Here is a 19,358-nt window from a genome sequence, read left to right as displayed (position 1 = left end):
ATAACGCGGCTCAATCTGACGTCCATCTTCAACACCACCATGCGTAGCGTTAGGAACACGTTATGCGACCTTAACGTCCCCTAAAACGCAACGTCCAGGTGTGAAAGAGGCCTAAGTGAAGACGAATCGTCAGGATCTTGCTTGCAGTGTGTGAGCCAGTAGCCAATCCACTTTCGCTCAACCGCACTGTTCTTGATCACCCAACAAATTAGATTGCTAAATCACTAAACTGAAAATGTAGTAATGTATGGGCACCTTTAATGTTTAAATTAAATTAATTATTTTATGTGAATATTTGTGAGATTAGCAAGGTATCCGTTAAAGTGGACCCGAGCTCTTGCACAGGACAAAAGAAAAAACATAGAGAAATGCACCCTGTGTGTATTTAGAGAATTTAGAGGAAACCAGAGATGAACGCTTCGGCACAAAATTAACATATCCCCCGATAGATTTTACAAAATAAATACTATACATGGTATTTTCACCACTCTGGTGTGCCATTTTTGGTGTTTTTTACTAAAACTCAGTTCATCAGAAAAGCATATTATTTAGTGGAGTTGTGCAAAATGAAGTCACCATTTCTAAAAACCTCTTATGACTAACAAATATAGATTAAAAAAAACAAAAAACGTTTTTCAAAAAAAAAAAAGTAAATAAATAAAAAAAACGTTTTTCAAAATGGCCTTACATTAGCAGCTCCTCCCATCTCCTCACAGCTCTCTGTGATGCTGCCAGTATACAGAACAGGAAAGCAGAGCCAGAAGGGGGCAGGCTTGGGCTTGAAAAGACAACAGAGAAGACAGACTCAGCTATAATGATTCCAGGTCAAACCTCGACTGAATGCTCAGTCTTGGATTTTATTAGGGCTGATAACAAGCAGGCTGAGCAGTGAAGGATGAAACAGAGAGCACAGTAGGTGTTTTAACTAATGTTCCCATTGATATATATGGTGAAATACATGAGGGTGCTTCGTCTCTGGTTCACTTTAGCCTGTCTCAGGCCTCATTTACAGCTAACATTTTGCATTTTTGTGCGCTGTGTTTCTGGTAAAAGTGCTTTTGTAATCGCTTTTCCGAGCGGTTTTGTAATTCATTCCCTGATGCAAGTCAGTAAGTGAACTCTTTGACCCGGAAAATAATAAATATTTATATTTTATATTTAATAAGTATTTATTCTAAAAAACCCGAACGCAATCGCCACATGAAGCTATTTTGTGAGCGTTTAGCGCTCTTCCTATGCCTTCCATTGTAACAAAAACGCCACAAAAATGGTCCAGCCACCGCTTTGCTGAATGCACAGCGCACGAACCGCGCTGATATGAACCTTCTCATAGAGATTCATTCGACGAGCGTTTTGTGGGCGATTTTAAATATCGTCTGTGCTTGAAGAAAGGCCGAAAATGACCGTAGTGTGAATGACCCCTCACTACCCCCTCATCTGTGACTAATCACAAGTGTAATTTGATCTCTCGGCTGTGCCCGCTGACTGCCTCGGCAGAGCAGCTAATTTGTAAACACAGGATGTTGAAGCTATGTCTGCCATCATGAAAGCAGGACGTAGACACACTGCAGATTTATTTCAGGATTTGTATCAGCTGTAACAAAAAGATATTTTTCTATAAGGCTGGTTTCACACTGTAAAACCGTTTTTGTTATGGTGCAATCGCACCACAACGTCAACGAAAGCCTTTGGAGATTTCCGTGGCAATGCACGGTAATCTCACTTCTGGCTGCGAGCCAAACAGGAAGTGAGGCTCACTAGCGCCCCCTTCCTGTGGTGGAAATTGGAAGTACACGGAAGTTTATTATCAAAATATGCTTCCGCGCATGCGCAACGCGAATGCAAGTGGCACACAGTTTAAAATATCTGCGGCGCCATAGACTTACATGACTTCCGGTCGTTGCCAATAACGCGCTGTAGTCATGGCGGTGAATTGGGTACTTCCAGCGCATCGCACCGCGGTAGGTTTGCTATGCCCTATAGGTTTTCATTGCTTTAGCATTACACTGTGGTGAAAAAAAGGGTAACGCACTGCCATGAAAATGTCCCACTATGAAAGGGGCCTCAAGGTTATTATGCTGTTGCTTATTTTTAGAGCAGAGAGGAAGTTCTGAGTTCAGGTCCACTTTAAGGCCTGGTTCACACCTAAAGCGTTTTGTGTTTTGTTTTTGAGCATCTGCGATTTTTAAAAGCACCCTGAAATCGCTAGTGCAATGATTCCTTATGGGATAGTTCATATCAGCGCGTTTCGTCCTCTTTCCGCTCAGCAAAGCGCTGCCTGTACCATTTTCGGGGCGATTTTGCTACAATGGAAGGTATAGGAAAAGTGCAAAATGCTCACAAATCAGTTTATCCGGCGATCGAGTTGGCGCTTTTATGAATAAATACATTGTATTTATTCATTTCCGGGTGAAAGAGGACGTCAGGAAGTGAAAAAACTGAATCCCTCTGCGCTTGCAAAAGCCCCTTGTACAAAATCGTAGCGCACAGCGGAGCGCCGGGAGAGGGAAAAAAAAACAGCAAAAAATAGAAAACCGCTGACTTCAGCGATTTCTATTTTAGACGTTAACGACCTTTTGTAGCAGCAGTTTTGTAGGGATATTTATAGGTACTCTATAAGGATCAGCTGCTCATGACTCCTCGTGGTGGGGGAGAGGGGAGGGGGAGGGATTTCGGTTTTGCTGTCTGGACTTCCTCTTCCTGTTTCCAGTCTATACACTTCCCACATTCTCGCCGTGCCTTTCTGTAGAGTGTGATGTTGGGAAATGATTTTCTTGCACAATATTTGAAGTGGCCCCTCCATGCTGTGACAGCGTGTGAATGAGTGCACATCGTCAGGCTGCGCAATCGCCTGCTTAGTGCCGCTGTGCAGCCATCATCCAGGTGGCGTCATTAATCACTTCTCGTACAGTTCAGTGGAATGCAGGGCAGATGTACCTTCAGCTTGCTTCAAGAATCATTAATTGTGTTTACATTTTTTCATAATGGTCTGAATATTGGAAACAGATGGTGAGAGAGGCAGGGCAGTTTCCAGGTTAAATAGTGTCCCCCCCCCCCCCCCGAGACTTAGGCACACTGTTGGGAAGTGGTAGCCAAAAGTAGCCCCCAGTATTAGGTAGCCCTCCCATATAGTTATCCAAATGTGCCCCCGTACTTGGCAGCTATCAGAGGGGCCCACAGTAGGGGTTGCCACCAGTATCTCTTCAGTATAGGTATCCAGAGGTGTCCCTCTAGGATACAGACGGGGCAAAGGAAGAGTGCACACTCCCGGGACAGGTGAGTCGCTACACTGTAAAAAAAACTGCAGGGGCCCCAGGGAACACAATAAAGTTGGGGGAGACCTGAGGGGGAGTGGCAGCAAACTCGGGGGCCTAGGGCAGGGGTCAGGAACCATTTTGGCTGAGAGAGACATAAACGCCACATATTTTAAAATGTAATTCCGTGACAGCCATACAATATGTTTCAAACTGGCACAGTGCGCATGCCCAGCACATGGCTCACGTCCCTACTGCCATGGTGATGTGTATACAGTTGATCCTCCAGGCAGCGGAAGTGTCAGACACGTCTTCAGCTTCTTTTGGGTTTCAGCAACATCAGCCATTTCCCGGAGAGCCAGACAGGAGGAATACAGACTAACAGCTTGTACAATTATCTAGCTGACTCGAGGGTTGATTCACTTTGTAGGATGAGATTCCTGCACTTTGGCCCAATAGGCTGCTTGTCAAGTGAAAGGCAGCCTATTGGGCGAATCAAAGTGCGGGAATCCTGTTCTACAGTCACTGGACCTGACAGGATCCAGGGTGGGACAATTGGAGCAGCCGTTAGTTTTGGGGTAGCCCGAGTAAGTTAGTAGTACATGTTACAGCAGTAGCGTGCCTACTTTGAAAATGTTACTTGCGCTGCCACATAAAGCTGCGCTGCTTGAGCACATCCTTACTGATTTGTCTGTGAGCCAGAGGCAGCCATCAAACGAGCCACATCTGGCTCCCGAGCCCTAGGTTCCCTACCCCTGGGCTAGAAGGTTGTGATTTATCAGCCAATAAGAGGCTCCTGGTGCTGCTGGTCTGTCCAGCTGCGGAGTGACTGCATAAGAAATGACACATTTGATTCCACTAGAAGCATTTACTAAAATCCTATGCACATAAAACAGGAACCAGAGGTGTAGAGATCCCCATTCATGTTGTCAATAAAATGTGTTTGTCAACAAGAAGAGCAGTGTGGATTTCCTGGCCGCTAAAATTAGCACAGGGCCGTATGTTGCTCACTCTGAGCACAGACATCTTAAAGAAGACCTGAACTCGGAACTTCCTCTCTGGGCTAAATAAGCAACAGCATAATAACCTTTAAAGAAAAACATTTATTTGTTACAGCTGATATCAATCCTGCAATAAATCCGCAGTGTTTGTACTTCCTGCTTTCATGGAAACAGACATATTGTTAACATCCTGTGTTTAACAATTAGCTGCTCTGTCGAGGCTGCCAGCTGACACAGCTGAGAGATCAAATTACAGCTTGTGCTTAGTCACAGAGGAATTAGACAGGCTAAACCAGGCATGGGCAAACTTGGCCCTCCAGCTGTTAAGGAACTACAAGTCCCACAATGCATTGCAGGAGTCTGACAGCCACAGTCATGACTCATAAAGGCAAATGCATTGTGGGACTTGTAGTTCCGTAACAGCTGGAGGGCTGAATTTGCCTATGCCTGGGCTAAACTCTCTACATACATACAGGGTGCATGTCTCTCTGTTCTCCTTCTGTCCTGTGCAAGAGTTCAGGCCCACTCTAAAAAATAAAAAAATCCAGCCCTTGGACAGAGGTCTTCATAAGGTCAACACAGCGTATTTTAGGTGTCTGATGTTAGGACACATTATGAATAAAATAAAGAGTTGGATGTTATAAGCTTCCTGTTCCTGTTTCCTAAATGCAGAGTTAAGTAACTTATTGTAAAAGTTGTGAAAGGTGTAAGGGCCTTTTCACACTGAGTGTCGCTGAAAAATGACTAGCGCTTAGGGACTGCATTTGGTTGGCAATTTTCCCTGGCGGTTGAGAATCCCTCTAATGCCGGGAGTGAGAGTTGCAGCGTGATGACTCCTGGAGTGCTGCAGGCAGTGCTTTGCCGCCTTTGCGGTGGCAAAGCTACGGTGTGAATACTCCGGCATGGAGACACTGCTCTAGCACTTTGCCCATCACCGGGGATCGGCAGGCACAGCGCAATCGCTTGTGGTGTGAAACAACCCGAAAGGCTCCCAAAATTACAAAACAAAGTGTTAGTAGTGTTAAACAAGACAAGTAACATTTATAGTGCACTTTTCTCCTGGTGGACTCAAAGCACCAGAGCTGCAGCCACTAAGGCGTGCTCTATAGGCAATGCAAGTGTTAGGTAATCTTTCCCAAAGACTCTTTACTGAATAGGTGCTGGCTTACTGAACAGGAAGGGCCCAGATTCGAACACTGGCCTCCTGTGTCAGAGGCAGAGCCCTTAAAGGAAACCAGCGATGGTTCCCTGGCCCTTATTTATACGTACCTGAGGCTTCCTCCAGCGCCATGAGCACAGTGGCTTCCCTCACTGTCCTCCTCGGCCCCTCTGTTCTGCCGCAATGACTCCCGGTAAGCCGGGCAGTTGTTGCCTTCTGCGCATGCGTGGCTCAGCCATGCATGCACCCCTCGTCGTTCTTCCGTCCCCTGGAGCTTTCTGCATCTGCGGGATGGGAGCGCAGTGGGGGCCACACATCTGCCACACATCTGCAAAAGGCAACGATTGGCGGTGACTGCAAGGGAAGCCCCGGTGCTCATGGGGCTGAAGGAAGCCAGTGTTCTCCCCAGGCTCTTTTAGCTGGGTGCTCCACCCGGCTAGTTTTGGTGAGCACCCGGCTGTCATCGGCTCACCTCCTCCTATGCTGTAAGCAGAATTGTGCAGAGAAGCGCCGGCCTTGTATTTTCTCATCACGCCCCACCTGGCTACTTTTTCATGTCACCCGGCTGGAAAAAAATTCTGGGGAGAACACTGGAAGCCTCAGGTAAGTATAAATAAGGTGCAAAAAAAGGCCCTTATGGACAAAGCCCTAAACTTACATTTAAGGCACTATACCTTTTATTAGTAGAAATTTTTACAAACAGGGATCATGGCGTAAACCGTGGCCCTAAAAAAAAAATGGGTGTGTGTGTAATTAATCAATCTTTTGCGGGAAACAACAAAGGGGGTGGGGGTTCTTTATTGATCCTCCACCACACCTTTTAGTGATATCAGTGTGGGGTTTAACTATCCCCCTATGTCTTCCTTAAAGATTAAAGTGACAAGGCCTGGCGGACAGTCGGATGTCTGGGCATTATTCGTGCCTGTCCGCCCTCTAGCGCCCTCTAGTGCTGACTCTTCACATAGGAAGGTCTGGTAAATGTCACTAGCCTGGGGAAAAGGCTGCAACTTCCATCTAAGAGCTGCTTAATACATACTGTATATACAGTGACAATACACCCACAAACTCTACATGTTTCGGCCCAAGGGCCATCGTCAGGAGTGAAATAAACAGGTGCAGTGCCAATTACAACATATAGTACAATCACCCCTCACCAGTGTACATCAATTCCCCAACATAAAGTAGCCCAAGACAGAGCTGTATAAATAAGGGCCAGTGTACCATCTCTGGTACACTTTAAACAGTACACTATAGTGGCTGGGATAGTGTACTGGTTAAAGAGACTCTGTAACAAAAAAAACATCCCCTGGGGGTACTCACCTCGGGAGGGGGAAGCCTCAGGGTCCCAATAAGGCTTCCCCCATCCCTGTAGCTGCAGGCAGTCCAGCGCTGGCTCCCCCGAAGTCTCCTTTAATCCTGGCTCGACAAGCCTGACAAAGCGTGATATACAGTATTTACCTTCGCAGCTCCAGCGGGGGCGCTGTTGCAGCTCTCAGCACAGAGATAGGCGGAAATAGCCGATCTTTGTCGGATCCGCCCTACTACACAGGCGCAGGAGACTTGTGCCTGCGCAGTAGAGCGGACAGATAGCGATCGGCTATTTCCGCCTACCTCCAAGCGGAGAGCTGGGAAGGTAAATATTTACATCCCCGCCGTTCCGCGTGCTTTTTCGCCACCGCCGTTGGACACAGGTGGACAGGGGAATCCTCGATAGGATCGAGAAGCTTCCCCCACCTGAGGTGAGTACCCCCCCCCCCCCCCAGGGGAACCTTTTATCTTTACAGGTTTTCTTCAAGGGCACCACCTTTGACATGGGAGACCAGGATTGGAATCCTGGCTAGGGTCAGTACCTATTCAGTAAGGAGTCCAAGGCTAGACTCCCTAACACTGCAGGGTGGCCTCTTGAGCGCATCCCAGTGACTGCAGCTCTTGAGCACTTTGAGTCCGACAGGAGAAAAGCGCTATACAAGTGTTCTGATTATTAGAAGGCACATGGGCGTCACGCAGCGTCTGCACTTCCTGTCATTCGTAACTTCTGTCTTGCGGCCTCTTAGCAATCCTGGAAGCTACACGTAGCTCTGAGGATCTCCTAAGCACCGCACCGATGATGGGAATAATCGGGATTGATGTGTGATGTTTGCACAAATGGCAAAATACAAAGGTAATTGACGATACCAGCACTGTCCATTCATACAGTAGATTACTAATGTATTCATCAGGTGTGCAGAGCATGGAATTGAGGACTCTAGAGACCTCACCACCAGAGTCCCGGAGTAGAGATGAAATCAAGCAAGGGGGGAGGAGTTCTGTTAGTAATGGGTGCGGCTGGTTGGCAGGTGCGCAGAGCATAGAATTGAGGACTCTAGAGACCTCACCACCAGAGTCCCGGAGTAGAGATGAAATCAAGCAAGGGGGGAGGAGTTCTGTTAGTAATGGGTGCGGCTGGTTGGCAGGTGTGCAGAGCTGGGTAGAGATTTACCCACCAGCGTTCCCAAGAGGTAGACGAATCCAGCAGCGGTAAGGGCCCTTTTCCAATAGAGGCTTTTGCGATTGCTGAATCGCAAAATCGCAAATCGCTAGCGATTTTAACATAGCTAGGGTTTGCTAAATAACATAGGAATCGCGGTAGGTTATTTCCACTAGCGCAATGCAATTTTTACAAAAGGGCGATCGCGTGGCGAGTGATTTTTGCCACAATTTTGCTATGCTATGCAGTGCATAGCAAAATCGCAATCGCCGGTAAACATGTGGATTTTGCTGAATCGCAATCGCTAGCTTTTAGTGCAAACGCTAGCGATTGCTAGTGGAAAAGGGTAAGATCCACTGATAACGGGTGCAGCAAGTGTACAGAGCTGGGAACTCAGAAGTGCAGAAATCTGGAGTCTTGAAGAGTTAGCCGTAGGGCCGGATTTCCCATAAGGCACTGTAGGCACGTGTCTACAGGCGCTTGATGATGGAGGGGCGGCTCACTCCCCTCTCCAAGTGCCTCCTTCCCTATACAGAGTCTTGAGCAGAGCGCAAATGAGAGATTCCTCACCCCGATCCCTGCATTCCACTAACCAGATCTCCCTTCAGTTGAGGGCACCACTAGCTACTTAAAGCGGTATAAAACCCTGACATAATATTCAATAAAAACATGTTTTCCTACTTTTTATATGCTATACGGTTATCATATTTGCTTTTGTGCATAAGTAGTATTATTCATTTAGAAATTATACGTTCCCAAAGTACATTTTTTGCCCTGAGAGTTGACTTTGCATTTTATTTATAATTCATGTTCTAACGTAAGCAGAAACGCTTTCTGATTGACTTTGTTCAGGAGAGCCTGCAGTGTCAGAGAAGTGTTTATTTACATTCCTCACTTGATACAATTAAATACAAGATAACATTATCTAAGTTGTAGCGAAAAAAGGTGTGCAGGTTGGCACTGCAGCAGGTGTACAATCTTGAGTGGGGAGCTGGCAGGACCACTATGCTTCAAACAGCATGGTTGCAATTGCGTGCTCTGGTATAGGAAATAGTAATGCTGTACAACAAGAGGAGAGAGAGGAGAGGAGACCGGCACTGCAATCGACTTATTTATTCCATGCTGTAAAAGGTGCATACAAAAAGTCACATTCTTAGTGCAAAATAGTAGACATACCAGGTAGATGAAGCAATGTGGGTGACGGTGGGTGCTGGGCACTGTGGGCCTGACGGCCGTTTCGCGCAGACGTGCACTTCAACGGAGCCTTTTACAGCATGGAATAAATAAGTCGATTGCAGTGCTGGTCTCCTCTCCTCTCTCTCCTCTTGTTGTATAACATTATCTAAAGTTTGGCTGCGTCCAGCTTTGCTGGCATGGAAGCTTCTAAGTCCTGTGTGTAACCCTTTAAGTGCCGTTCTAGTAAAAGAAAAAAGCTGGTTGTATATAATATGCTGTAAATAATCTATTAGAGCAAAGAATAAATGCTGGGTTTCATTCCACTACCTGTAGCCACCTACACCGAGGGAAGTAAGGGGAAGTAAGGGAGAAGTGATAGCTAGCACAGACAGCACACCTGCAGTGTGGTTTGCCGGGGGTTTGTAGGTTCACGGAGGGCAAAGTCTAGGATGCCATGACTTCTGTGCCTATTGGCTCCTGTGAAGTAAAGCCAGGCCTGGTTAGTAGCGGTATTTGTGCAGCCTCCACCATACGCTGTGAGATGTGAGTGTGGAAGACGTTTGGGGCAGTGATGAAGTAGTGTCAGCACTGTATCGTCACACACATCAGTCTCTTGTGGTTTCAGTAACACATTGTGCGCTCTGCATGTGCCTGTCAGTCACTTCCTGGCTGCACACAGATTCTCCACCACAGTTTACTTTAGATTTTGTTATTTTCACTTCGCTTTTTGTGCCTCTCTCCTTCCAGCCTCCCCCAAGTCACACGCTAAATGTTCTTCATCTTTCTTGTGTTTCAGAGAGCGGCGGACACCATCGGAGGAGAGAGCGACAGGTAACCAGCTTCCTATTCTATCAATTATCAGTGATTATCTCCTGCCCAAGCGTGTCTGTCTCCGGCCAGCTGAGGGGACACGAGAAATGATCATTGAGATATGCCGTTATAGGGAAAAGTATTGGGCTTGTTTCTGATGCTGTTAAAACTTTGTTTAGTTCAAAGTACATCTGTAACAAAAAGACAGCCCCTGTGGGGTATTTGCCTCGGGAGGGGGAAGTCTGGATCCTAATGAGGCTCCCCCATCCTCTTTAGCCTCGGGGATACAGCGCTGGCTCCCCCAAAAATTCCCCTGACAAGAACTGCGCAGACGCAGCAATATTTACCTTCAGGGCGCAAACACAGGCGCAGTAGAGCAGACCTGATGGATATTGGCTATTTCCGCTGGAGCTCGATCGGAAAGCCGGTGTTCGGAGGCTTCTATCGCCGGAGCCCAATCGGAAAGTTCCTAATGCGTCTGCGCTACACCTGAAAACGTAAATAGTGCTGCACAAGGAGTCAGCGCTGAATGCAGGAGACTGAGGAGGGCGGGAGAAGCATCAATAGGATCCAGAGGCTTCCCGTTCCCGAGGTAAGTACCCCAAAGGGGACTTTTTTTTTAGTTTTTTTGTTAAAGCAGTATTGTCACCATAACAATCAAATTTCAACTGGTTTGGGTGTATTAAGTGATAAAGATGCTAATCCTGCATTCAAAACTTTCAAAACTTTTTCTGCTGTTATGATTTGGAGTTATCACATACTTTAGGAGCGCTGGCCCTTTAGCAGTCAGTGCCAAACAGTTGAATGCTGGGAGTTTTTATCTATAATACATTCCTCCTCTTCCATTTCCCTGCCTAGCTTCTTATCTGAAACACCTCTGCTCACTTGTGCTTACAAGCAAGGCTAAGGTGACTCAGCGATTCGAGGAGAATAGAAAAAAAAGACAGTGCAGTTGTTAGTATACACCTCAATGGGAGTGTCTGAAGACTCTGGGAGGAGGGCAGCTAATGAATACACAATGAGCAAGAGAAGGGAGGGGGGAAACAAGAGTCAGGGAGGATATGATGTCAGCATTAGCTTGGCAAGATGGCCACTGCCTAGAATAGGATTTTCTGCTTTTACTTTATAAAATTCACAGGAATCAGTGCGTGGATAGCACAATACATCTGTTATGTAAGTAGAAGTAGTATTTATCTACTTATATATGTTTATTTTTTTATTTCTAGGTTAGCATGGGTGTCACTTGTTCTTTAAAGATTGATTTCACAAAACTCTTTTAAATTTTATGTACAGAATAGAACTTTTTTTTTTTTTTTTATAAACAAACCTATGTTCAGTCTACCAAAACCATTAACTTTGTTGTTGTTCAGTCGCTATTCAGTCATTTCCAACTCTTTGCAACACCATGGAGCACAGCACGCGATATCCTCTACTGCCTCTCCGAGCTTGCCTCCCTGTGGTACCCTTGACAGCTTTGGGGCCCATCTCACAATGGTCATAAAGAAAAGAAAAAAAAACATCACAAACCCCCCAAAACCCCCAAAAATGGCCATCATGATCTTCACACCCACAAGAAGTGTAACCTCAAAAACACCTGATCTGAAGTATAGTCCCCTGGTAAAACTGCCGTTCAGGAAGATGGCGCCTTAATTGGCAGCCATAGCCAGAGGATTCTGACCTTTTCTTGTTTGTCTTCCCTTTTCCCTACCAATTCACCTTGTTTTCCCCACTGAAGGTGTGCAGAGCGGTCCGGTGTAGCATGAGACGTTTTTGCGGGTCATGGAGAGTTTGGGACCTGGAGTTTTTTTTTCCACCTTGCCGCTGCCTGGGACCATTGTCAGTGCAGGTATAGGTGTTGTGGCATCCACCGCTGCTGCCCAGGAGATCAGGGCTCCACTGAGGTAGGACACCGCGCCGATCGGGACACCTCGCAAGACGCTGGCTCCATCCATCCATCTATCGGCTGCTGCTGTTCCACCGCAGCAGGGACACTTCTGGTTCAGCCCCTCCATGATGCCAACAACTAAACCGGAAGTTAGGGCCGCCATAGCCGGATGCTTTTGCGACAACCAGATTATCTTGACCAGCCCTGCGGAATGCTGCCCAGAAGTCGGGACCCACCACAGAAATGAACACTAGTGCACCTTGTGAACTGGACCACCTTGGCCAGCACTGCCAGATGTCAGCAATCAGGATTCTCAGCAGCGTCAGCCATCACCGCAGGTTTATTTCAGAAGAACTGGGTCATCACCTCCCTCTATTCCCCCCACCCCAGATGTCTCCTTAGGGATGACAGATGATTCCCAAGTGCGACTGGTGGTGCCATAGTATGGCAGCCTCGGAACTTGACTTTCGGTCATTATCCCCCCATCCTTCCAAAACCTGTATGAGACAAAACCAATTCCAGGTACCACCCCCTGTTTGTACTTGGCAAAATAAATGATTCTGATTCTCCATCGAAGGAAGGGAAGGTTAGTAGTTGGGGGCCACACAACTCTGGGCCCCTCAGCTTCACCCCTCTAATAACCACCCTGTATCTAGCAATCTCATTCTCTGCCATTTCCTCCTCCTTTTGCCTTTGATCTTTCCCAACATCAGGGTCTTCTCCAATGAGTCCTGTCTTCTCATTGTGGCCCATATGCAATTCAGTTTTTCACCTGAATTTTCTCCTAGGTGATATTTTGAAACTTGTAAATAAAATGCGTTTTAAACCACCAGCAAGGAAAAATATACTCAAAATAATTTTGATAGTTCTTCTTCACCTACTTTTTGGTACTTTTTCCTTTGCAAATTGCTGAAAACGTATTCTAAATTGAAGATGAAAAATTATCTCCTAGGAGAAAAGTCAGGTGAAAAAGTGAATTGCATATGGCCCTGTGTGTCCAAAGTATTTCATCTTCAAGTTCAGTATTGCTCCTTACAGTGAACAGTTGGAGTTCATTTCTTTATGCATTGACCGCTTGCATCTTCTTGCAGTCCAAGGGACTCTCTCAGATGTCTTCTCCAGCACCGCAATTCAAGGTCGTTGATTCTTTGGCGCTCAGCCTTCCTTATGGTCCAAGTCTCACAACCAGGCGCGTAACTAGAAATCAATCTCAACCATACATTGCAACTGGAAAAACCATGGCTTTGACTATATGAACCTTTATTTACGAGGTGCTATCTCTGCTTTTTATTACATTTTTGTCATTGATTTCCTTCCAAGGAGTAAAAGTCTCTTAATTTCATGGTTGCATTCTCCATCTGCAGGAATCTTTGAGCCCAAGAACTCACACATTTTGATACTTTTGATATTTCCTCTGCCTGAAAAAAGCTTTCAAGCAAAAGAGCTAAGGTAGGGACACAGTAGGAAGGTGCTTTGCCAGAGGTGCTCGGCAGAGAGAGTTAGGCATTGCCATGGTGGGATAGGCCATCTTGAAAGGTGTGGGTTTTGAGCGCTTGTTTGAAGCTGTTGAAGGAGGGGAGGTAGGAGGGAGTTCCAGAGAGCTAGGTGTGTATCTATGGACCAGATCAAAAATATAGGGTGGGCAGGTCTTGTGTACAGCTTTGTAGAGTCCCCTTGTATTTATAGAAGACCCCATATCTTCCCTCTGGGGCTGGTAAATCCATTGTTTTGTAGAAGACCCCGTATTTCTACCCCCAGCTCCGGTCTTGCCATTAGCATCGGGATGCAGCTTGATGATATCATCAAACTGCGTCTTGGGGCTCTGGACAGCTGTATGCAGCAGAGGTGATGCAATTGGTGCTGAGAGAGGCACGGTGAGTACTGACACAGCACTGGGGATCAGTGCAGGGGGGAGGGGTGGCGGTTGGAGGGGGCACCTATACTTGGCTACCTATACTGGGGACACCTATACCAGGTCACCTATACTGGGGGCACCTACAGTATACCTGGCTACCTATAGTGGGGGCAACTATTCCAGGCTACTCATACTGGGGGACAACTATTCCAGGCTTCCTATACTAGGGGCACCTATACCTGGCTACCTATACTGGAGGCACCTCTACCTGGCTACCTATACTGGGGCACCTAACCTATACCTTGCTACCTATACTGAGGGCAATGTGCTAAGAAGCTGGGAGACTCCCTGTTCTATAGAGGATTCCAAATCACCTTATCTAATTTTCTATGAAGATGGAATATTTTCTTTTTGTTTGTAGAGGAGCTGATTTATCACTGTCTATTGTGCGCGGCATTAGGTAGACCCCTCATTTTACAGAAGACCTATCCCACCCTGAGATGTTCCAGGAATCTGGGCTTCCCTTTGTCTAATAGAGAAAGTGGCATTTCCTTCCTTGGCGCTGTAAGAAGCTGCCAGTCCTTCTGACTGTATGTCTTCAGAGATAGGATCAGTCATACGGGGTGGCGATGCACCCAGAATGACAGCGTGACGATGACTTCATTTCCTGGCATCTGTCGTGATCAGCGCGTTTGCATAATTCAGTTCATCATCTCCATAATTTGCCTGATTTCAGCCGCCACAGACAGATTGCTAATTTTAGACGGGGAGAGAGAGGCTCATCTTAGCAAACCATCAGCGGCGATGTTTCCTGTCACTTGCAGGATATTTTGTAAATTCCTTTTGTAGTGTCGGCAGCTTGTATTGTATTGTCAGTAAAATATTGTCAGCTGAGGTGCGAACTCAATTCTGCGACACTTCCCAGGAACAATGCGCAAACTCACCGTTCATATTGGATTGTTACAATTCACTCTCTCTCTCTCTCTCTCTCTCTCTATCTCTCTCTATAGATCAGGGGTCGAGCTCCAATACAAAGTGTGCAGAAATTGAGCTCTGGGACCAACAGGCCAACCTCAATGTCTAGTGACCACCTCCCTCCCTTATAAAGTTCCCCAGTGTCTAATAGCCCCCCTCTATCCCCTATACAGTTACCTGATGTTTAGTTGCCCTCCCTCCCTCATCTATACAATTCCCTGATGTATATTAGTCCGATACAGTTTCCTGGTGTTTAGTGGTCCCCTACTTAACTCCTCCTATACAGTTCCCTGGTATCTAGTGCTGTCCCCTCCCCATATGGCCTCCCTGGTGATCTAGGGCTTAACCTCCAATATAGCTTCTCTGGTGGTCTAGAGTGGGCCAAACATAATGCGAAGTCCGGAAACCACCCGAGGGCCAAATCTGATGGCTCTCAGGGCCAGATTTGGCCCATGGGCCGGAGTTTGACATGCATTTTATAGATAGATATTGATATATACAGCAGAGACCCCGGCATCCGGCACCAGTGGGGATTGCCGGATGCCGGATACATGTGGTTGCTGAAGCAACCAGCCGAAAAAGCACAAACCTCTCCCCTAAATACTTACCGAGCCTCCAGCGACTTCTAGCAGCCTCCCTGCAGCACCTACTGGGCTCCGAGCGGGTTTGCAGTTCCCTCTGTGCACAGAAGCCAGTGTGTCACCTGACCCACATTGGGTCACATGACATGCCGGGAACTGTGTATGGACGCCAGAAGCTGATAGGAGCAAGAGGAAGGCTGCAAGACATTGCTGGAGGCTCGGTAAGTATTTAAAGTGGAACTCCAGCCTAAACAATCATACTGTCATTAAGTTACATTAGTTATGTTAATTAAAATAGATAGGTAATATAATTTCTTACCCACCCTGTTTTAAAAGGACAGGCAAATGTTTGATTTCATGAGGGCAGCCATCTTTTTGGTTGAAAGGAGGTGACAGGGAGCATGAGACACAGTTCCAACTGTCCTGTGTCCTGAGCACCTCTCCCAGTTGCTAGGCAACGTGTCTAACAACACTGGAAATCCCATCATGCTTTGCAGAGCATCAGGGAAAAAGAGCCCGGGCAGTTTTCTTTGATGGGTGGAGCTTAGCTAAAGATGCAGTTAAAAATTATGCTTTGGTAAAAAAAACAAAGTTCTGATGCTGTGAAACTATTAAAGAAACACCAAGCCTTTTCAGTTCTGCTGAGTAGATTTTTAGTCCGGAGGTTCACTTTAAGGCTGCAAACACCTCCAAAAACAAAGTCCCCGTTATCCCTCAGGCACGCCGGTTAGTTGAGACCAGTGATGAGCGAAAATGCTAATATTCTTCTCACATTCATTTTTGCGAAAATACTGTAAAATTTTATCTTCGAGTGAAAATTTCAGCAAAAATAAGTCTGGTTATTTTTTGCTTTTTTTCACAAATTTTCCTGGTAAAATATCGATTTCGTGTTATCACGGTAAAAATATTGCTTTTTTGCAATTTCGCCGTAAAAAAAGTTTTCCGCTTTTTTAGTGTAAAACACGAAAACTCAAGCAATTTTTCCCAGAAATGTTTCTCGAAACGAAAATTATTTTCGATGCAAAAATGGCATTGGAAAAAATGTGCAAGCATCACTGGTTGAGACTTCCGGTTGTTTGAGTTGGATAATGGGAGCTTAGCCGTATATAGATGTATTTTTACCACCATCATTTATACTTAGCTTTGTGTCCCTTGAGGAACTGTTATTGAGTTTTTTTTTAACCCAAGTCTGTTTTTTTATTTATTTTCCAAAAGTTTATTAAGGTGGTAAAAGCAATCAATGGAGACCTATTGTTTCTGTCCTAAAGCAGAGGTCAACCAAGAGAAACTGGGGGAATTTAGTGTTTTGAAGCTGCCATGGAAGCAAAACCTCACAAAAATGAGCAATTGCAGACAGACGTACCAGAATGAGGGCACAGGTTCGGTAATGCGAGGATTTCAGATAGGTGTGGCAGGCTGGGGGCGGAGACTGCAGCCATTCTTACACTGTTAATGGCAGGATTCTCAAACTTTACCCAGTTGGTCACTGGGTGACTGGGATTAATATTCAGAAAAGTGGGTGGGGCCTACAAAAGCCAATCACAATTCACCTATTGATTTTCAAGGGGAATATTTTATTGCTGCCATTCTTGCACTGTTAATGGCACAAGTTTCAAACCTGCTACAGTTGGTGATTGGGTGACTGGGGTTCAAATTCAGAACAGGGGGTGGAGCCACAAACAGCCAAACAGATTTGTTTCATTTCAATGAAAATTTTTGATATCATAGACCGCAAAGCTCACAAACTTGGTCATTGTGTAATTGTGTGTTGGGGTTAGAAAAAGTTGGTGCAGCCAACAGCAGCCAAATACATACCCGGGCAACGCCGGGCAATCAGCTAGTTATTTATTGTAAAAAAAAATAAGAAATTGTATTTATTGCGTTATTTTCACTAGAGTTCCTCCTTGAAGGATACCCGAGGTGACATATGACATAATGAGATAGACATGTGTAGGTACAGTGCCTAGTACACGAATAACTATGCTGTGTTCTTTTTTTTTCTTTCTCTGCCTGAAAGAGTTAAATATCAGGTATGCAAGTGGCTGACTCAGTCCTGACTCAATCCTGACTCAGACAGGAAGTGACTACAGTGTGACCCTCACTAATAAGAAATTCCCCTTTTTTACCTCGTTCTTGCTCTCAGAAGACATTTTCTGCTAGGAAAGTGTTTTATAGTTGGCATTTCTTATCAGTGAGGGGCACACTGTAGTCACTTCCTGTCTGAGTCAGGACTGAGTCAGCCACTTACATACCTGATATTTAACTCTATCAGGCACAGAAAGAAAAAAAGGACCACAGCATAGGTATTTGTGTGCTAGGCACTGTAAATATCCATGTCTATCTCATCATGTCACATGTCAGTTTGGGTATCCTTTAATGTATTGCACGTTATATTATGTCCTGATGGGTAACCTGGATTTCTCTGTTTATGTTGAAGGTATACAAGTACGGCAGTGGAGCGTCAGGGAAACACATCGATGAGGAAGGTAATGTTCTGCACTTCTAGTTGTCTGATGGGACTTGCATTTGGGAAATGATTAGAAGAACTGTGTAAACAAAATGTGAATTTTTTGCAGGCCATGTTTTCCGGCACAATATGTTGTTCTTGTAGACAGTGGCATAACTACAATTCATGGGCCCCCCCCAGCAAAACTTAGACGGCGCCCCTCCAGTGTTCACACCCCTCCTCCTGCACCCCTAAGTCGGCCTTGGGGCCCATCTCACAAGGGCCATAACACAAGTGTGGCCATCAGGATCGTCACCTCCATAACAAGTGTAGCCACAAACACCTGATCTGAAGTATAGTCCCCTGTATGGGAGGAAGGGGAGGCTGGTAGCTGGGGCCCCCTCCAGTTATGCCCCTGCTTGTAGGAAAAGAGCCAGAGGGTTTTTCACATTTTCACCCCAGAAATCTCTGCCTTGTTAAGGTCCCTCTAGGCGATTACTGTATATCCTCGAATATAAGTCGGCCTCGTGCAGAGCTGGGACAAGGTCCTCCAGCACCCAAGGCTGAGACACCAAAGTGCGCCCCTCCATCCCTGCCACCCCAGCCGTCACACACTGATTGCTACTAGACTAAGAGGCTCCCCAACACCTTAATCTCTAGTTATCTGGCTCGCAGTCACTGCCATGTATCCCCTCTTCTTATTTCTCTCTGCTTCGCACACAATATGAGAATGATAGCTGAGTGAGTTGTGCGCCCCCTCCTACACTGCGTCCTGAGGCTGGAGCCTCTCTCGCCTCTGCCCCTGACCTTGTGTATAAGTTGACTCCAATATTTGACCCTCTTAAGCTGGAATTTTGTTCTAACTCAAGTATAAGTCTACCCAGCAAAGTTAATGGCTGCACTTGGGGACCAGGAGGTGTTAATGACTGTGCTGTATACAGTATTGCAGCTATTAACTCCTCCTGTCCCGTATATATGCAGCCAATACCTCCTCCAGGCCCCCAAGTGCTGCAATTATTCACTCTCCTTTCTGCATCCCAGTATTTCCCCCCCCCTGCCCCTTTACTTGTTAATTGTTGTGGCCAGGACTTTCACACCTGCGTTTTCTTAGCATTTCCTTTATCAAGAAAGTGTCACTTACCTCTGGGTAAATTGCTGCAAATGGAAATGCCACTATTAGTACACACATTACTCAGTGTGCTCAGTGTTGCCTGTGACTCGTGTATAAGTCGACCCCTATACTTTTATTTAGTGAATCAGACCTAAATTTTTCATCAGGTCAATTCTTGCTGTGAAGCTCCTAGGGTCATAAGCAGGGGGCGTAATCAGCCCCCATCTTCCAGCCGTCTGCCCCTTCCTCGGAGGCAGCAGAAAAGCAGGGGGTGTAACGAGCCCCCATCTCCCAATCGTCTGCCCCTTCCTCAGAGGCAGCAGCAAAGCGTTACACAATACCTGCCTCTGGCGGTGGAACAGGTCATCTTCACTCCTCTGTTCAGTGTGGCTCTGCACTTTGCAGCCAACCACCATGCGGCTGCCGTCATGTGAGAGGCATCGTGAGCCGAATGGTGATTGGCTGCCGGCACACAGCTGCACAGAGATGGCAAATGAGTTGGTGTAAATTCATGCAATTAGACCAGTCAAAAAATCATCATCTACTGCACTTGTTGTAATGTGTCTTCATAAAATTATTACTTATAAAAAGTTTGCACTGTGTCCGCAGCTGAATTTGCTCATTGCGAGTCTCTAGCC

The 19,358-nt window shown here is 46.1% G+C and overlaps 1 protein-coding gene across 5 annotated transcripts in view; it reads left to right on the top strand.

Moving 5' to 3' along the window:
* The window catches only part of LOC137528643 (connector enhancer of kinase suppressor of ras 2-like), a 563,792-nt gene that overhangs the window by 446,922 nt on the left and 97,512 nt on the right, over positions 1–19,358 (top strand). For all 5 annotated transcript variants that reach the window (XM_068250054.1, XM_068250052.1, XM_068250051.1 and 2 more), the window contains exons 14-15: positions 9,854–9,888; positions 17,601–17,649. In XM_068250054.1, the coding sequence (XP_068106155.1) occupies positions 9,854–9,888; positions 17,601–17,649 (84 nt within the window). The remainder of the gene's footprint in view (positions 1–9,853; positions 9,889–17,600; positions 17,650–19,358) is intronic.

The sequence above is a fragment of the Hyperolius riggenbachi genome, chromosome 8, assembly GCF_040937935.1.
Source record: "Hyperolius riggenbachi isolate aHypRig1 chromosome 8, aHypRig1.pri, whole genome shotgun sequence".
In the NCBI taxonomy this organism is placed as follows: Eukaryota; Metazoa; Chordata; class Amphibia; order Anura; family Hyperoliidae; genus Hyperolius; species Hyperolius riggenbachi.
Note: the sequence above shows the minus strand (reverse complement) of the source record. Positions and strands in the feature narration are given on the sequence as shown.